The sequence below is a fragment of the Streptopelia decaocto genome, assembly GCF_964273445.1.
Source record: "Streptopelia decaocto genome assembly, chromosome: 7".
Taxonomy (NCBI): domain Eukaryota; kingdom Metazoa; phylum Chordata; class Aves; order Columbiformes; family Columbidae; genus Streptopelia; species Streptopelia decaocto.
In genome coordinates this window covers 17,259,213-17,279,158 of record NC_138661.1, presented here as the reverse complement: position 1 = coordinate 17,279,158, position 19,946 = coordinate 17,259,213, and the positions used below count along the sequence as shown (strand labels likewise).

At 37.5% G+C, this 19,946-nt stretch overlaps 1 protein-coding gene across 2 annotated transcripts; it reads left to right on the top strand.

The window, feature by feature from the left end:
* Positions 1-18,053, top strand: GOLGA5 (golgin A5). 2 transcript variants are annotated; one of them, XM_082057444.1, is made up of 13 exons: positions 1-139; positions 1,688-2,303; positions 5,051-5,272; positions 6,311-6,530; positions 7,097-7,220; positions 8,034-8,237; positions 9,434-9,604; positions 10,240-10,368; positions 12,313-12,411; positions 12,943-13,168; positions 14,389-14,494; positions 15,785-15,848; positions 17,415-18,053. In XM_082057444.1, exons 2-13 carry the CDS (start codon positions 1,739-1,741, stop codon positions 17,493-17,495), a joined length of 2,211 nt encoding a protein of 736 aa, XP_081913570.1. In that variant the 5' UTR covers positions 1-139; positions 1,688-1,738; the 3' UTR covers positions 17,496-18,053. The 2 variants fall into 2 exon arrangements, with proteins under 2 accessions (XP_081913570.1, XP_081913571.1); XM_082057445.1 differs by having other exon boundaries at positions 16-34.
* The last annotated feature ends 1,893 nt before the right edge of the window (positions 18,054-19,946 follow it).

Genomic DNA, 19,946 nt, shown 5'->3' with positions numbered 1-19,946 from the left:
CACGTCTGCCGGAAGATGGGGCTGCACAGCCGAGGTCGGTCTTGGGCCTCGTAGGGATTGCTGCTGCCCGGTTCCCACGTCCCTTTAACCCGCCTCACGGTTCCTCTCGGGCCGGGAGGGGCTTCCGCGCTGGGAGGAGGTGAGGTCGGGTTGTGCTGAAGCCTCTGCCGGTCCTGAGGGCCGCCGGGTGGGGGGTGGAACCGGGACGGGTGGCTGTGGTGAGGGAGGAGGGGAGCGCAGGTGAAGGCCCGCACCGGTCCCCTGTGTTGGTGTCACAGGAGGGGCAGCAGTCTGCCAAGTTTGCCGTGTGGGAAGTTCCTCTGTCTGATACGGATTACGAATCTGCAGGCCAAACATCTTAGGCTTTGTTGTTGTCTGTTCCTGTAATAAGCATCTTTCTGCTTTTTGAGGAGACCTCATTGCGGCTACAGCTTCCGCATAAGGGGAGAAGGAGGGGCAGGCACCGAACTCTTCTCTTTAGCGACCAGTGACAGAACTCAAGGGAATGGCAGGAAGATGTGCCAGGGGAGGTTCAGGTTGGACATTAGGAAAAGGTTCTTCACCCAGAGGGTGGTGGAGCCCTGGAATAGGCTCCCTAGGGAGGTGTCACGGCCCCAAGCCTGACAGTGTTCAAGAAGAGACTGGTCAACACCCTCAGACACATGGTATGGAGTGGACTAGATGACCTTTTGAGGTCCCTTCCAATCCCAAACATACTGTGATACTGTGAATTATGGGGTTGTCATATGCAGGGACAGGAGTTGGACTCAATGATCCTTGTGGTCCCTTCCAACTCAGGACGTTCTATGATTCCTCCTCCAACTGAGTTTGGTTTTGTCAGGTTTAAGATGACTTTATTTTTTATTATTCTCTCAGATTGGCTAGCAGACTGGACACTCAGTAGCAGGTGCTGATGCCAGAAGCAGAGATGGTGGCCTGATTGCTCAACCTTGTTTTTGTCTCTTTTCCTGAGAAACTGATTTGATTTATTTCCACCAGTTACTAAAACAATGAAATACCAAGAAAGTAGGCGAAAAAATATTAAAGTAATTACAACACTAATAGCTGGTGAGACCACATCTGGAATATTGTGTCCAGTTCTGGGCCCCTCAGTTCAAGAAGGACAGGGAACTGCTGGAGAGGGTCCAGCGTAGGGCAACCAAGATGATTAAGGGAGTGGAGCACCTCCCTTATGAAGAAAGGCTGAGGGAGCTGGGTCTCTTTAGTTTGGAGAAGAGGAGACTAAGGGGGGACCTTATTAATGTTTATAAATATATAAAGGGTGAGTGCCATGGGGATGGAGCCAGGCTCTTCTCGGTGGCAAACAATGATAGGACAAGGGGTAATGGGATCAAGCTGGAACACAAGAGGTTCCACTTAAATTTGAGAAGAAACTTCTTCTCAGTGAGGGTGACAGAGCACTGGAACAGGCTGCCCAGGGAAGTTGTGGAGTCTCCTTCTCTGGAGACATTCAAAACCCGCCTGGACATGTTCCTGTGCGACCTCACCTAGGTGTTCCTGCTCCAGCAGGGGGATTGGACTAGATGATCTTTTGAGGTCCCTTCCAATCCCAAACATACTGTGATACTGTGATACTGTGAGCTTAACACAACAGTTGTTTAGGTAACCCATACATCTTGCCTTATCAACACCAGTCTGATTTGTAATCATTCTATGTCTTTTGCAGCATATGTTCCTGAAATTTTAATTTTGTAGAGTTTATCGACAGACATCCATCATGTCTTGGCTTGCTGATCTTGCTGGAAAGGCAGAAGATCTACTCAACAGAGTTGATCAAGGAGCTGCATCGGCTCTGAGCAAAAAAGACACAGCAAGCAGTGCAGTTTATGATAATAAGAAGAATTTGGACTCTGTCAACGAATATTCTGAATTGCACCAGCATACTGGAGAACTGAAATACCAGACGTCATCCAAAGCAGCCTACATCTCCTCAGCAGCTGATAATATTAAGCATCAAAAGGCCACAATCCTAGCAGGAACAGCAAATATTAAACCAGCACGTAGGACATCTTCAGAAGTTCCTTCTGTAGAAACTGCTTCCACACCCAGAGCTTCCTCACATTTTGTGAGAAGAAAAAAGTCAGAACCTGATGATGACTTGCTATTTGATTTTCTCAACAGTTCAGAGAAAGAGCCTAATGGAAGGATGGACTCCAAAAAAGAGAAGAGCAAGGCAACTGCTCTTCAAAATCGCTCTCGGACTTCAAGCATTAGTTCTGTGTCTACCAGTACACAGAGTGCAAAAACTACTGAAGATAGTGCCATCAGGAGCCAAGGCAATGGTAGTTAAATAGTATTGAACCTAAAGATATTTAAAACCCAAGTATGTCTAGGGTAAGGCTAGGTAATCGATTTACTGTCACTTCATGAAACATTTAGTGCTAGTCGTATGTCAAACGTGTGGAGTAGAACAGGGTCCTTAACATTTTTTCATCACTGGGATAATCTTAGACACCATACTAATTGCACAAGCTGCATAATTAATACCTAAATGTTTTTTGTGTTCTCAATCTCCCTCATTGCTACTGCTTACTTGACCTCCCTGTGCTGACCTAACCTTCATCAGCCCCTGTACATCCCTACGTAGAAGCACTAGAGCTGCTGCATTTATTTGATCTATCAGGGGCTGTTACCTCTTGTTGCTGTGTAGGCAAGTGAGTGACTTTGACCAGCTGGTAGATGGTGTTGGCTGTTGTTCAGTGCACTGTGTGAGCTGATATGAGGTTTTCTCTGTTCCACTGTGGGAGAGGGGCAAGCTCTCAAGCTTGCTTGTCCTGCAGAGTGGGGAGTTGGACATGGATAGGCTGTTGTAGAGTTACAAGCATGAGAGAGATACATAGACAAAGCCTTCAGGTTTGCCAGAAGTAGTTCGTTACTGATGTCTAAATCCAGATGCCTGCAAGATCCTCCAGGCCAGATGGTCAAAAGCTGGGGCTATTTGCAAGTCAATGTCAAGGAGAATGTGGCTGGGAAGTGTCCAGTCCTTGCTGTGCTGCTTTGCTGTTGTTTATTCCATAAAATTGAAGCAAATGGTTATATTTATTAATAATGTAGTTAGAATACTTTATTATTTGTTCAGTACTTTGAGTGAGTAAAGCATAGTAAATGCCAGCTTTTTACTTCCTACATTAAGTATGCTGAAAAGTTTTAGACATAAAAAGGGATAATTTCCAACAATGTAAATGTTTTTATATATCTGGGTCTGTAATTTTTCAATAAGGTATAATAATAATAATAATAATAATATGATGATGATGATGATGTTAGGCCTACCTATATGGCCTTGCTGGTTGATGCTTAAAGAACATATTTCTTTTGCTTAGTGTTACCTGTTTTTTCTCTGAGGATTTTTGAGTGGAGTTTGCATTGTGGAGCTGCCAAATGAGGAAACACAGAATTACAACATAGAGTTTGAGCATGCTGGTTTCAAAGTTCATTGTATCTGTGTCATTTAAGTGTTCTGTATAGCATCTGTTGAAGTAGCTTATGATACATTAGTTATAGAAAAAACCACTTAAAGTTAAACTTTGTACATGGCCATCGATATAATCGAATATGTTCTATAAGTGGCTAATTTCCTGCTTTGTTAGCTTCATTAGTCTTTTGAGTTTTCCAGATAAAGGCATCTGGACAAACTGTCTGATAATGGAAAATTGTGTAAATTAATCAAATGGAAGGGAACAACACTTCTTAGAACTGTTTGAATAGGAAAAGTTGTTGAGAAAATGTGGAAGAGATGGTGCTATCACTGCTGCTACTTGTCGGTGTGGTGGTGTTCGGAATTATTAGTCTGCCCCAGTTCCCTGGGCCTTGGGTGGCTGGGGCTGTTGCAGTGGTAAAAAGGAAGGTGGAGCAGATTGGTTGGTGATGACCAGGTGAAGTAAATAACATCAACAATTAAACTGCTCGGAGTTAGTTGTAGTCTGTCCCCCTGGATTTTCAGCAGTTACTCATATGGGACATGCTAAATTCATAAGCAATATTTTTGGATCACCTGCTTGTTTGCTTATTGCGTGCTGTGTTGTTTTATCAGAAGCTTGGCAGCAGTGTTATCTGCACATTGGAATCAAGACTGTTACAGTGGACGTATCAATTTCACTGCTTAATCCAGGACACTGTGTTTGCGCATGATGTTTCCCCATCCTGTTTGGTGATGGCTCCTCCTTCCCTGCAAGCAATTGTTGTTCAGGTTGCTGCCAGGAGTTCACTTACCGTTCTCACTGAGATTTTAGGATGTAACAACAACATCAACAATCTGTGTATTGGTTTCCGTAATCTAAAGGATTACAGCGTGTATTGGCACAAAGCTTTTACAAGTTTGGCAGAGTTTATTTACCTTGTATTTTTTTCTTGAGAAAAAGGACAGATCGTGCTTCTGCTTCAAATCACTGCAGCTTAATTTCTCATAGTAAAAATGCTTTTGAAAAAACTTTCTTGAGAGAATTATTAATGCAGAAATATCAGTAAAATTATGTTTTGACTGAAATTATTATTAAAATTTTTTTTTTAGTTTTTAGGTTTGATATCAAAATGACCAAGTATAGCCACCTGAACAGATTTTTTAAAAAATAACATTTATATCCTCAAAATCAAAATCTTAGTGGAAAACCATAATAAACTATTACTAAAAATTCTCCTAGTTAGTTGCTATGAATATTTATTCTCTTCCGTTACTCTCTCAGCTTCTGAAGACATCTCTGGTCAGCATAGTAATGAAAAAGTATTAATGTTTTGAAATCTAAATTTTATATCAATGTCAAATTTTATAACTTCCATACCTTGTCTTGCAGAATTAACACAAATGCTGCATGATGCATGTATACTGTATAATGTCCTATTTTGAGCAAGTCCCTTGGGAGAAGCAGCTACATATTCCATTTCAATATAGGCTATTTTGATTTTTTTTTTTTTTTTTAATTTATATCATGCATTTAACCTTTAACCACTGATGCAGAACATGGAATTGCTGTTTATATTAAGGCAACTTACAAATACATGCATTAGTTCTAACTTGCATCTCTCTGTACAGAAACTCCAGACAGTTCAGATTCTGGACTGGGAGCGCAAGGGGATGGCATGAAGGATTCATCGCTAAGTTCAGTACCTAATCCTGGTCTTTCAGCTAATGATGATTTAAAATCCCATGAGCTGTCCAATCTTCGCCTGGAGAATCAGCTGCTACGGAATGAAGTTCAATCTTTAAATCAAGAAATGGCTTCATTAGTTCAGAGGTCCAAAGAAACACAAGAAGGTACTGTGGTTTGGAAACTGCACTGTAACGTATTACTGAAATGTTAGTGAACTAGAAAACAATGCTATTTCTGCATTAGTGTTTTGTATTTATAATAAAATCTTTCTAGTTAAATTTGCATATGTGACTCGCCAAACAAAATTATTCTTGGTTTCAGAATAATGAGCTGTGAGAAAGTAAAAGGCTTGTTCAGCTACAAAGATAACACAGATGTTGATTAAAATGATGAGGTCAAGTTTGTTCATCTTACATCTTATTAAAACTGTGTTAGCAAATACGATCGGTACTAAAATATGTTTCCTGCGTTTTAACAGCTATTGCAAAATACTTCTTTTAATTGAGTAAATTCCTTTAAATACTTCAAAATTTGACTGCTTTCTGGCTGTAGGCCATAATCTCTGATGCCTGGAAACTGACAAGTAAAAATATAAAATTCAGTATTTTTGTATGACTTCACTGGCTTTTTCAAAGCCAAGTGAAATGACAAATATAAAAAAATGTGGATGTAAATTAAACATTCTAAATTATAAGACATTGAGTAATCTGCTGATAGGCGTAAAACTGAGGGACCATGTTTTTTTCAGTGTAACTGTATGAGCCAGAGAATTTTCATTTCCATTGAAGTTTCATATGTGTTGTTTGGTTAAAAACAGAAGCCTTTGTAAATATTCAGGTGTTATTTCAATGCTGGTGTATTTTTCTACTGTTTTTAGGTTGAGCTTGTTGTCATGTTGAGTTGAACTAGATGCTTTATGTAGAGGTTTCCAAAGACTCTCTCAGACAGGGTATTCAACAGTAGGCCATTGCAAGGGGTGGGGTAAAATTAATCATCTGCAATGTGACACAGAATGAAATGTCAGTTTTTGGCATCACCTGCAAAATTTTATTTTTATTTCTTGGTAGCTCATGAGGTTTCAGTATTGCCTCAACTTGATTGTATTTAATTTATTTAAGAAATGTGATGTGTGCATCCTGACCATTTACAAGACCTTGCAATACCTACTTTTATAAACTTCAAATAAACTTTTTATTTTACAGAACTGAACAAATCCCGGGAAAGGGTCGAGAAGTGGAATGTTGACCATTCAAAGAGTGACAGGATGGTTAGAGAGCTTCAAGCTCGAGTTGATGATCTGACAGAAGCTGTTGGTGCCAAGGATTCACAGCTGGCTGTGCTGAAAGTACGGCTGCAAGAAGCTGATCAGCTCCTAAGTGCTCGGACAGAAGCTTTGGAAGCATTGCAGAGTGAAAAATCACGGTACTTCATCGTTTCCTACTTCATAACTCTGCAGACAGTAGTAGGCTTGAAAATTCAAGTTAGATGGTTCAGCTTCTTTAAAAACAATAAACTGGTGGGAAAGGGGATTGTATCAGGATTTGAAATATGAGTATTAAAGTTTGCTCTGAGCCTGTTATAGCATAGCTGGCGGGGGAGCAGGGCAAATGAGTATTGAATAGGGGCAAACACCACCTGATTATTGAAATCCATTTTGTTTAAACTATGTATGTTTGTGTCAGAGATGCGAAGCTGACGATCTCAGGAAAAATGTTTCTGTCTCGAAAAATACATTTGCTTATCCACAAATATGAAGACTTTTCTGACTTACCTCAGCACTGGGATATGGATCTGCAATACTGCAGAATATAGGTCAGAGAGGGGCTGCATGAGTCACTGACTCCAGACATCACATCTGTAGCCAGCCATATTCAGTAATTTACTCAGTAAATTTTCAAGGCCAGTCTGAAAACCAGGTAGTCATATTTCTACCTGAAAATTGCACTAGATTTCTTCTTTTTTAATTAATATGTATATCATTCTTTCAGGATAATACAAGACCACAGTGAAGGGAGCAGCTTGCAAAATCAAGCACTTCAAACTCTTCAAGAGAGGCTGCGTGATGCAGACTCCGCACTCAAGCGAGAGCAAGAAAGTTACAAACAAATGCAGGTTAGACGTGAAGAGTAAGGAAGAGTTTCTAGCTCTGCTTTTGAAGTCAAGTTTGTGAGGTTCCAACTGCTCTGTCTTTCCCTGGACTCAGTTCCTGTTCTGAGTACTAGGTGCTTGGAAGGATGTGCTGTCTGCTGCACTAAGTATCAGGATGATGCTAGTTTACTACTTACATATTATTTTAAAAGCTTTGTAGTTAATAGCTTTTGTGGATTAATGCTGCCAATTTTTACTTTTTTTCATGCTAACTTTAATCTGAATACATATTTTAAAAATAAGTCAGTAATCAGTTTAATTTTCCATGGTACGTTGTTACACAACAGATTTTTACACAATTTTAAGATGTAATCTTAGGAATATTAAGCTGGATGATCACTCCTATGGTAAAGATGTGAGTACACCATTGCTAGAGACTGCTTTCCACACTTAGCTTGGCCCTTGTTATGTGTAATAGCTTCTCTGAAGTAATAATCATTATTTTTTTGGTTTTTGACTACATCGAAATACGGCAGACTACATTTGATAAAATTTCTTTGAGGGGAAAGCTTGCTTTTTGTTTACCAAGTAAATGTAAGTAATAGGAAGACGTATTTCTGATGAGGGAAAGAAATGCATATTTTTACTGATATTATTTAGCACTTGCTTAAGCAAGCAGGATTTTTTTCCACATAGCACTAATGCACCTTTACGTTGAAGGCAGTAGATACGAGGTGGTGTTTCATGTGTAGTTGCTTTTAAGCTTTCTTTTTTCTTTTCTAGGTTAATGTTGAGAGTGTGTTTAAACACAAAGTATTGTTTCTTTATTGCTAATAGAATGAATTCACAGCTCGTCTAAGTAAAATGGAAGCAGAACGTCAGAACTTGGCAGAAGGCATAACTGTAACAGAAAGAAAGTATATAGATGAAAAGAGGCGAGCTGATGAGCTTCAGCAGCAAGTCAAAGTAACTAAAAGCCACCTAGAATCTGCAAAACAGGAACTGACAGACTACAAACAGAAAGCTACTCGCATACTCCAAGTAAGCTCTTGTGTAAAGAAATCTAGTTTGGTTTGTACACTTAACTTTTTTTGACTTTTTTTTTTTTTTTTAAGGTGTTATGCTTTGAATAATCTGTGGGTTTTTTCTTGTGTCCTATAATATATTTTGGGGTATGTCTATAATGATACTTATACAGCACAGCTACCAGGCTGCATTTTGTCCCTAAAAAATTAAGTTTACATATCGAGTTAAATGAAATGAAAGTTTGGGTCCTGAACTTAAGAATCTAAGTGAATGACTGAACTTATTGTGCAACATCTGTGAGTGTGTTCCACATCCAGGAGTCCAGGCTGAGGTAGACAGAAAAACAGATGTGAGCTACAGTTTGTTCCCCACCCAGTATTCTTGGGTCAAGAAGGTTGCTCCATTCTGCTTGAGGCTGAAGCACAGCATATAATGGGTACTTAGTATAAATCAAAGACAATATTTTTGTATATTCTGAAAAGTTGCATGTGATCAGTATTATATGATAAACAATGGCAAAATTAGGTATTTTGAGCAGAGTTAGATGCTTCTATAGTTGTCAAAGGTACCAAATCCAAATGTGGGCAATTTGGATCTTAGTTTGTAAAAGCTAGCAAAATGTTGAAGATAAAGGTCTCTGGTTAGAGTAATTAATGTAGTCTGATACCCAAGGACAGGATTTAAATCACCTTGATAAATATGAGAAGCAGGAGTTTGAAGTCTGTGTTGAGCTAATTGTTCGTCTTCTTTCCCATAAGAGTTACTGCTGTATTTGATTCATGTTTGGCTTTATTGGCAGGAGAAAGGATGGACTGAAAGAAGGGGAGTCAGCTTTGTCTTTAGTGTCTGTTAGTGTCTGTCTTCTCTCTTCTGGTAGCTGGAAAGATAAATTTTTTTATCCATGATATGTTTAACATTCCAGGCACTTCTAAAGAGAAAAGCTGTGTTCTTCCTTAGATACCACAGGCTTTCAGTAAAACCAATCTCATGGCATACAGAAAGTCAGAACAATTATGAATAGGGAAGCATTTTCATTTTAAAGTGTGTAGGGTCATTATTAACTGGCTAAAAGAACAGATAGAGCAGTTCTTTTACTGTATGTCTACGTTTGAATTTTAGAGCATTTTATGAATTTTAGACCATTCATAAAATGGCATATTCTAGTTGAGCACTTGTTAAATACTGCGATATATATTGATTTATTATTTCAGTCTAAAGAAAAGTTAATAAACAGCTTAAAAGAAGGCTCTGGTTTTGAAGGCCTGGATAGCAATACTGCAAGCACAATGGAACTAGAAGAATTGAGACATGAGCGAGACACTCAGAGAGAAGAAATACAAAAGCTATTGGGGCAAATACAGCAGATGAGAACGGAGCTGCAGGTAACTGTGGTTATGTACACGTGTTTGTAGTCAACCATGCACAACAGGCTGTTTTCTTGTATACTTGAGGGCTGTTGCTTCTAGAGTTTATTTGACCTGGTATTAAAAAAAGCCAACTGTTGCTCCAGGTGAGACAAGTGTTTATCGATGCCCAATTTTGTTCCGTGGTCTCTCTCAGCACTTCAGCTCATGGTGGGAGGAATATTACAGATAGTACTTCTGCGTTCCCTCACCACTGTGTGCTTTTTTCGAGGGAAGCATTTCTTTCCAAACAAGCATGGGGATTTTTGTAGAGATCACCTATATCCTTTTCTGCAAGGTCTACTAATCCTTTAAGCAACTGTAATCTGAGTCGTCTGGCATTTTTGGCTCAACCCAGCAGTTGCACGCAAGCCTACTTTACAGTTTTAGCCTATAGATAATAGAAGGGAATAAGTGGAGGTTTCTCATGTTCACAAAATACGTTTATTTTATTACTATATCTGCTAAAATTTATTATTCAGTATACCCTCACCTTTTTTTTTCCTTTGAAACAAAATTGCATATAACAACTCAGGTGTTTTTTGCAGTTACTTGTGACAAATGGCAGTATTGTTTGAATGTTAGTGAAATGGTAACATTTCTGTTCATTTCAGGATATGGAGACTCAGCAGGTAAGTGAAGCTGAGTCAATGAGAGAGCAGCTGCAGGACCTGCAAGAGCAAATAGCAGCACATAAAATGGCCAAGCAAGAGGCAGAAGCTGAACTAGAACGGCAAAAACAGGTAGGGAATTCTTGAAAGCTGATTTCTCTTATTTTAAGTCTCCTGTGGTGTCATCGGTAAACCATTTGGCTTAATTAAGAGAGTAGCTTGTACAGTATTTGGGTTATTTTTTTTCCCTGGTACTCCAAAGAAATCCCCAAAAGCTTAATGAATGTTACTAGGCCAAACAAAATGCAACTGGTACTAAGCAATAGAAAGGACCCTCTCGATACTCCCAATAAAGATCTTGCTGAAATATAAAAGAATAAACATGACCCTAGGCAGTGCACAGAATTGATCATGATCTTAAGTTTTATGCAGCAGGGGAAGAATCAAACAGTAGGAATATATAATATTTGCAATATATGTAAATACTAAAAATGGTTGCTTTTGAACTTCCTGTACTCAATTACTGCATAATATTTTTCTCATAAAACAATGTTATTATAGTACTAATTAATATATTTTTAATCCACTCATTACTGAGTTTTGAACCTAAAATTTGTTACTTCCAAATTCCTCTGTAATAAAAACTGCTGATAAAATGGTATTAATTTTGTCAGATTGTGTCATCTATTTACACAAACTCCCCCTTGATTTAAGCAGTTCTGTGCTAAAAAGAGGTGGGGAAAAGGCAAACCTGTATTTTATGTGAACAAGCTTATTATTCAGTAGAAATTAGACAAACGTTTTACTCCCTAATAAAATAATACAAGAAAAAGCTCATGTAAGAGAATTAATAAGGAGGAATGCAGGAGAGTACGCTGTATCTGCTAGGAACAATTTATCTTGTAGGATTATCTGTCCTTTCAGAAATTACATTTTAATGAGATGCTGGCAGCTTGAACTAATTAAAAGGCAGAAGTTGTGGTCTGCTTTTGATGAATACTTGATGTTTATTATATCAAGGCAGATGGTAGATTGTATTTTGTTACCTCTGCCCTTCTGAGAGGTAAATTTTAAGTCAATACTACATGTAGAAAAAGTGAGGCGAATCTGAAAAAAAGACAAAACTTTATCAGTTATTACAGATAATGAAGTATTCATTTTGATGACAGACATTTCCATGTGCTTTTAAAGTAATTTTGTGCATTGATACTTAATACAACTGTGGTCTGTTCTATCTGGGAATTCCTGTAACTATGGCCATAAGGTTTCTGAGCCTGAAGATGGAAAATAAGTACAGCTGTTATTTCTTGTATATCTGGTAGTTTGAAGAGAGAACAGGATTATCTGTTTTCTGTAGCAACTGAAGTGATACAGTGATTTGTAGACTATCTTAATTTAAAAAATAAGCATGTCAGGTCTTTTAAGTCAGAGTTAAAGTAGCCACTAAATCATGGGAGTAACCAAACTTACGGTTAGATTTGCTGTTCAGGAAGTTGTCCCTTACTAATGTTCCTTCTCATTTCACATCTGTTACATTAATTTATGCTAAACTTTAAAGGAAGACCTGTGGCATACAGAATTAGAGATAGATATGCCAAGGGTTTTGAACACTTTTAAAAAATGGTGTCTCGGAACACAGATTCCCCCCAAAATTTTTCCTAGATGTTAAAGTTACATTCTTGGCATAGTTTCAAGATAGCGAAATAATAAATGGTCAGAGTATAAGGAAGATCAATCATGATTCCAATGAAATTGTGTGACTCCTAGTCAACCAGTCTGGATTTATATTTATATTTATATTTATATTTATATTTATATTTATATTTATATTTATATTTATATTTAGTCAGTCTCCATTGAAGAATTTGGTAAGTCTTGTAGGTTATCTCTTCATACTCAACTCTTCTATATTTTTTCCCCATCCTAGCCAGACACTTAATTAAGATTAAATTTCAGTTTATATTTTATTGCAGCATATTGCCTTTTGTTCTACTGTGAAACTCCAGATAAGAGAATGTCTCTCAAAGTACATATATCTATAAAATCTTTTCTTTGTGATTGTGATAAATTTTACAGGAACTCCGTTATACTGAAGAAGAATTGTATCGAACAAAGAATACTTTGCAAAGCAGAATAAAAGACAGAGAGGAAGAAATCCAGAAGCTCAGAAATCAGGTACCGTGTGTATATTCGCCATTTTCATTCAGGCTTTCCTGTAGAATGGCATCAGATTCTTCCCATTTGTACTGAGTTTTTCCTTCTTCGCTTGAAAACTTTTTACATACTGACTTGTTTGGTGAAATTGCAAGTATGAAAGCCAGACTGGATTATTTTGCTATTGTCATGCCTACCATGTAAACTTAGCTCTGAAATGTATAATAGTATGGATTGTTGTGATCAGACTTATACAGATGATTATGATTATACAGAACTGTTCATATGATTAGAGGTAGAAAATACAGGAATACATTTTTACATAAAGTTCATTGTGTCATGTAAAATCTTATTTTAGCAACTGTCAAAATTCAATTTCTCCTTTGTTGTGCTTATTGGTGATCATTTTGGTAGTATTATCCCATAAAAGTTCTGTGGTGGGGTAACCCGATTCTTGGAGGACTCTCTTGTTTAGACTCTGGTAATATGTCAGTTGGTCAGACTTGGAACTTGTTCTGATTTTTTTTTTTTTCTCTTTATTTTGTCTTTTAGCTCACAAACAAGGCTCTGAGCAGTAGCAGTCAGACAGAATTAGAAAATCGGCTTCATCAGCTGACAGAAACACTAATTCAGAAGCAAACCATGTTAGAGAGCCTGAGCACAGAGAAAAATTCACTTGTCTATCAACTGGAACGACTTGAGCAACAGCTGAAGGCTTTCCAAGGCACTAGTTCTAATGGACCTGCCATTAATATGGCAGGAATTGACAGTGCTGAAGGTAAATGAGGAAATATAAAACTTAAAACTGTCTTTTCTGCAGTTCAGGCTTTTGTATTTCCTAATACCTTTCCCTGAAAGTCTGAGTTTATAAGGAAAAAAAAAAATGCTGAAAATATGTAGCTTATGCCAGAGACCTTGTCAGCAGCAGCCAGTATAATTAAAAAAAAATCATTAAGTAGAAGCTCCTTTTTGTGTATAAATGACTTTAAGTGAACTTAACAAAGTCAATTTCATCTTTAATTCTCAATACAATGGCATTTTTGGAACAATCCTATTTACAAAGCCCATCACAGGTGCTAAATCTGTCTTTTGGGGTTTAAACTCAATATCAGAATTTGGGAGGTGAGCAAGAGTGGGAAAATTCCTTTTGAGAGTTGATCAGAATTTCAATTTTCTCTTTGTTTTTTCTGTTTATCTTGAAAAGCAACTTTAAAATATGGTGGTTCTGCTGGGTTTGGTTTGTCTGTACTGTGTAGGGAATATCCTATATCTCTAGGAGAACCTCAGCAGTTGATCCATGGTTTCGAGATGGTACTTTTCAAAGTCATTCTGTAATTTTGTATGTATGGCAAGTAACTTTTAAAGTGATGGGCCATTTCTAGCAGGTGTAAAATGACAATCCAGACTTTGTTTCTCTGCTTCTGAAAGATTTTTAAAGACATAAGGCAGGAGAACTGGTAATTTTGAAATATATTTCCATTTGGCTTGTTTTTAAGTAACTGCAATAAGCCTAAGTTTTGTTGCACAAAGGTAATGTTATCTGAGAATCTGTTTTTTTAAATAAAGGTGATACATAGTAAAAATATAAGTAGAATAGAGATTTTCAGAATATGCAAGTTAGTATCGAAATGCTGTCAAGGTTTTACTGTGTGAGAAATAAAAGCAAATGGAGAAACTGACAATATCAAACTCACCATTTTATACACTCAATAATGGAATTATTATTACATGATAGAAGTGTATGTTGATGTCCATCTAGTGAACTAAAATTATAAAAATATAGTAAGTTGAAGAAACATTTAACTTAATTGTAACTTTATCAAGAATCCTCCCTTCAAAACGCATTCCTCTTCCCCCAGCAAAATTGCACTAACAAATCAGATTAATCACTATTTTTATGTTACTTTGTATATCTGTTATACACTATCAATTTGTTTTGCTTGACAACTTGGCTGGTTTTAGACTAATGAGATTTTTTACTTTTTACCCTTCAAATAGGTGCTCGTATGCGTAACGTTCCTGTCCTGTTCAGTGACATGGATAGTAATGTGGCAGGAATGTACGGGAGGGTTCGCAAAGCTGCCAGTAGTATAGATCAGTTCAGGTAAGGGCGTCCTGAGGGAATACGCTTTGTAATTGCTGGAATCCCTTCTCGGTTTTCAAGTGGCATACCTTCTGTTTTGAATTACTTTTATAATGATAAAATTAGAACATAATGAAGCTAATATTAGCTATGGTATAAATTACTAAATATTTGTCTTATTTCACTTGTGCTTTTGTAGGATATCCTTGGGCTCTTGCAAATTATAGTCAATTATTTGAACTGTGGTCTTTAAGATTTTCATACAAGACAGTCACTAAACTACATACCAAAAACCCTAACATTTTCATTACCGTCTTCCACCTTTTTCACTTTCAGAGGTGTTGACTGTGTCTATGAGAATTGCTGTGAGGAGTGTTTTAGTGGAGGAGTATCAAATGTGCTCAGGGAGTATCATATGCATTTTTTTACTCCTGTTTACGCATTGTGAGGAAGACAAGATTCCTTGTCTTCCTTCCTTGAAGGATTTTTTTTTTAATTTAGGAATTAGTAAAGAAAAATCATTCTGAATCCAGCAAAAAACTTGCTTGATCCCTTTTCTGAGCAGTTAGGTTAGTTGCCGATATTCACAACAAAGGTCTTCTCCAAAACTTACCAATAGAAAACAAAATGAGGTAATACTTCTTAATCCTTTGAAAGCAAGATACCTTGGTGGAAAGTCCTTTGTGCTTCCATGGTGCTGTAATGTCATTGTGAAGAATATCCAGATTTCCATTACTGGGACCTATTATATGTGATGTTTTAATACTAAACTTCATTTGGCAGTATCATACTCACTTCAGTACACCCATGGGGATTTTTAACTGACGTTACTGAGCACACATCTAATGCAGTTTGCTTTGTAGCACTGTAGCAGTAAACTTGGAAAATCCATATCGTTTTCATCCAATATAAAAATGGTAGTGATCTATCAGTTTTTTCAAATGAATCCAAGGTTTTAGTTGCTTAAGTCTTTTTGAAAGATTCACGATGACTCCTCACATAACAAAATTTGACAGATAGTATATTTGTGAGTTTTAAAATACCCATATAACTCTTGAGTTATAGCTCTTTTTCACAAACTCTCAGCTTAGCATGTAACAGAAAAAAATAGGAGAATATATTTTTATGGTCTGAATTCTGAATTTTCTCACTCCACTTAATGTCTTGAATACATGAAGTAAAAGTTACTTCAGAAGCAAAGCCATGTGTGTAACATCAGCTGATGTTTATGAGTTTGTGGTGATGAGAATGAGAGGAGCTGGAATTTATTGCTGAATGCTAACTTGTACGCTTTGTTTTCCTCTTGTGTAGCATTCGGCTGGGAATCTTTCTAAGACGGTATCCCATAGCTAGAGTCTTTGTCATCATTTACATGGTGAGTAAGCTTTCTTTAAAGTAAGAAGTTTAATGCAAGATTTCTGTAGCCAATTTATATAATGCATTTTAAATGGCAAGATGTTTGATGTTCAAAAGGCTATATAAATAACAATGTGTTTTTTGTAAAGAAGACTAAATAGTACTTACATAAAGGCATTTTGGAGTCATGTTTGGCAGTTTTCAGTTTTTCCCAGGAATTCTCCATATAGCAGCCTTAAAGACATTTATGTAACTACCACTGAAAAGACTGTAGAATTTTAGTACTAACATGCAGAGCAATAGTGACCTGTTCGCAAGGTTAACCCACTACACCTGTGTGCACTGCATTTAGGAAAATGACTTCTGTTACAGCTTTTTTGATATTGAGCACTTCACTTTTTGTTCAGTGACTAGTAGCTGCAAAAGTTTTCTTGCTAGACTTAAATAGTGAAGTTGCTCATCTGTACCAGATTAAATTCTCAGACTTGAAATTAATAAAAATTCCTCTGTTTTCCACTGGAGGGCAGATTTGTGTCAGTTTAAGTGGCCTGTGGTGAGGTAGTTGTGCAGTCTCCCCTGCTTGAAAATACTCCACTAGTTGAACCTTTGAGTCTTTGAAATGAAAAAAAAAAAAGTTGCTTGAGAAGACATAATGCTGCTTCTGAACAGAGTTTCTGAGGACAGCTGTCCCTATTTCAGTGTATAAAGCAGACAGACAGGCATGAATAAAAGAAGTGACAATTTCCCCCTGCACTTGCTTCTTCCAGCCTATTAGGTACTGGAAGGAACAGGGCTGTTTAATTCCTAACCTCTCTCTTTTCTTCCTGCTCATGACTTAAACTTATCAGTGTATGACTAAAATTCTTTATGCCAAAACACTGAAGACTTCTACCACCTAAGATGCTATCTGAAGTGAAATTCAATGATGGTTGCATGGGAGCTCTATATTGGGCAGTCAGTGACAGTTACCCTTTTTCAACTCAAACCTTGACTATGAATATTTTGAATTTTTTGGTTTTTTTTGGCATTTAAGAAAATGTGGCTTGTGTATTCTGTCAGTTATCTCCCTTGTTGCACCCCTTGTTGCACAACTTCTGTACTAATTGGATAGTTTCAGACAAATTTGAATGAGAATTAACATTCCTAAAGAGTTCATAAAATGCCTCAAATCAGTGCTGGTGGTAGGAGAAAAGCAGAACTCTGCTGTTGTGAACAGTCTGGTATCAGCGGAGTGGTGGCGTCGCAGTCACTCAAGGCAGATCACATAATGTGCTGGCTGAGGCTTGGAGGAAAAGAAAAGCCAGAGGACAGAAATCTGTAGGAAACCACGCTGCTTTAGTTTTGCTGTTTGTGTGAAGTCTTTAGCGTTCTGCACATGGCTTCTTCAGAATCTGTCTGAGCATTTCATTGTGCAGATAAGAATTATTTTCTTTAGGAATATCTGAATAATAGGAAAAACATTTAATCAAAATATTTTTTACCAGACAATGTTTTATTAGCTCTCATTGAAATCTCCCATATTTACTGCTGCTATAAACAATGATTCTCAGTGCTAGTAAGTTAATTCTTTTCTTTCTCTTCCCAGGCATTGCTTCATCTCTGGGTCATGATTGTTCTGCTTACCTACACTCCAGAGATGCATCATGACAGTCCCAGTGGCCGATAGACTGAGACAGCACCATATGCTGTGCTGGAGTAATTTGGACTGGCAGTGTCTTTAATCAGTCCTGAAGTATCAGCAAACTTTTTCTCATGGTGTTTAGGAAGAATGAAAACCATCATGCCTGATTTATCACTACTTTTCAAATACATGTATAATACTACGTAGCCTTCTCAATTTATCTAAGAGAACATCATTTTCCTGGAGAAATAAAGCTATTAAGTTAAGCTATGGTTAGCCTTTACATTTTACATAGACCTTCTGGTGGTTAGAGTAAAAGATAAGGCTTGCACCTACAGAGAAATGCAAGAATTTCTGAAATTACAGATATGTATGGTACGAGTTATTTTAGATCATACTGGATGTGGGCTGTGGTCAGGTAATAAACTGCACTTAGCAATTTAAATAAACTCTATCCTTTCTGGTTTCTTTCAGTCTGCTTTTGCACTTCTGTTTTTAACTTTGTAAATAATAATGTTAAACTGCAAAAAGGATAATGGATTGGTGCAATATCTTATTGTAAATAAGTTTAAGAATAAAATATTATGCTTTCTTTGCTTTGTACTTCTAGTGCACTAGATGTATCTTCCCTACCAGTTCAATAGTGGGGCTGCCTATTTATGGGCTGGTGTTTTAGCTTTACTAGAGAAAGAGTGAGATGGCTTCAAGAAAGAAGGTTCAACCTCTATAGAAATAATGGTGTTTCTTTTTGCACTTGAAATTTATATATCTTAACTGCATTTTCTTATGCCTCTGTCATTACTACATGTCTTAATCAGATCTTAACCTTCATTGCAATATTTTCTAAAGCTTTAGGTACTTAATTAAAACTATTTCTATAAAAAATCTATGAAAATATCAAAAAATTGTCATGTCTAAATACCAAATATACTAATAAATAAATCTCATCAAATATTTATTGTATACCACATAATACCAAACCTACTGTAATAGTTCTGTAATTATGAGTTATCAGTACACAATCATTCAAGGTCATTTTCTTGTGTGGTGCTCAGAGCGGAGGAACGGCAAGATGACACCAAGCACTTAGGTTACGGTTCCATTTTCGTGTCACTTGAGCACACTAAGCATTAGTCCTGTGCACAAAGTCTGTCGTGCGAACTCTGATGGAAATGTTACAGTAGGCAACTGCCTGTATTGCTGCTCTGGTGCAGATCTTGCGGAGAAAACTGAAGCGTTTTGATGAACTAAGTAATAAAAGAGCATTTACTTGAAGTCGTGTCCCTACACTCTGTCACATTGGCTGTACTTTGCATAATTCCTTTTTCGATTCTGGTATTAAAGCCACTTTTGAACCCTCGGGAGAGCTGATAGCTACAGAAGGAGATCGAGTAAGGTTGTTTGTACAATCTTTTCTGTATGTGTATATTTTTTTCATTTAAAACCTCCAAACCACTGAATCTTTGGATACTCCAGTATACTGTGACAATTTAAGGGGAACATTCTGAGTGGTATAAACCCATTACAGTGTTGCTGATATCACACCAACTGCGCATGGGTTTTTGCTTCCTTTCTCCCCATGTTTTTTTCCTTTTTTTTTCCCTCTCTCTCCAGGTTTTATGATAGAAATTGTACATGGGTGAGCACTGAAAAATTCCTGCTGACTTCTGCCTTTGTACTAGACTCTTGTATTCTGGTATCAGTCTGGGCTTATGTAGCGTTGGCACTTGTCATGCCTTACAGTTGAGAATAATGTCTAGTGCATGGCACTGGAGGAGCATCAGCCTTGTGTACTTGGCCTCTGTGTGTGTTCCTAAGATGTTTCTAGTTTTATTCCTTGTCCCTGAAACTATGTATAACACACTTGTGTCTTCACTATCATTTTTTCTTTTTTAAAAAATACTTGTAAAAGAAGGGGTCGGCTGTTTCAGTACCTGCTTATATTCTGGTTTTCAAAAGGTACAATGTCAACAACTAAGCTGTGAATCAGTGTGTTTCTACCCAGTAACAAATCTGGAAGTAGGCAGCTGATAGTGGAAATTCCTTGCCAAGGGGCTGTGCAGTGTGGAGAACATGGGATGAGGAAGCAAATGCCACTGTGCCATTAAAGGCTATACGGCAGTTTATTTAAATACCTTTAAATCTCTCTTTAAATCACAGAAGTGTTAAACTGTTTCAGAACTATACAAGAAATTAAATAAAGCCTACTCCTGAATGAGTTTTTTTAAACACTCTGGAGTTTTGCCCCCATAATTCTTTTTAATAAGCTGCACATGCTGCAGTGCAAGAACACACAAGACCATGTGATGGAGTCTACCTGAACATAAACGTCCAATTTGGAGTTAAGGCGAGGATAAACCTCCTGGCTCCCATTAGCAGTGCTGGGCTCCAGTGTCATCCGTACAGATTTGTGAGGTGTGCCACAGCTGCGGGGCAAAGGTGACATAAGGACACCATTTTGACAAGCAGCTCCTAATGGTGTCAGGAGGTTGCCTT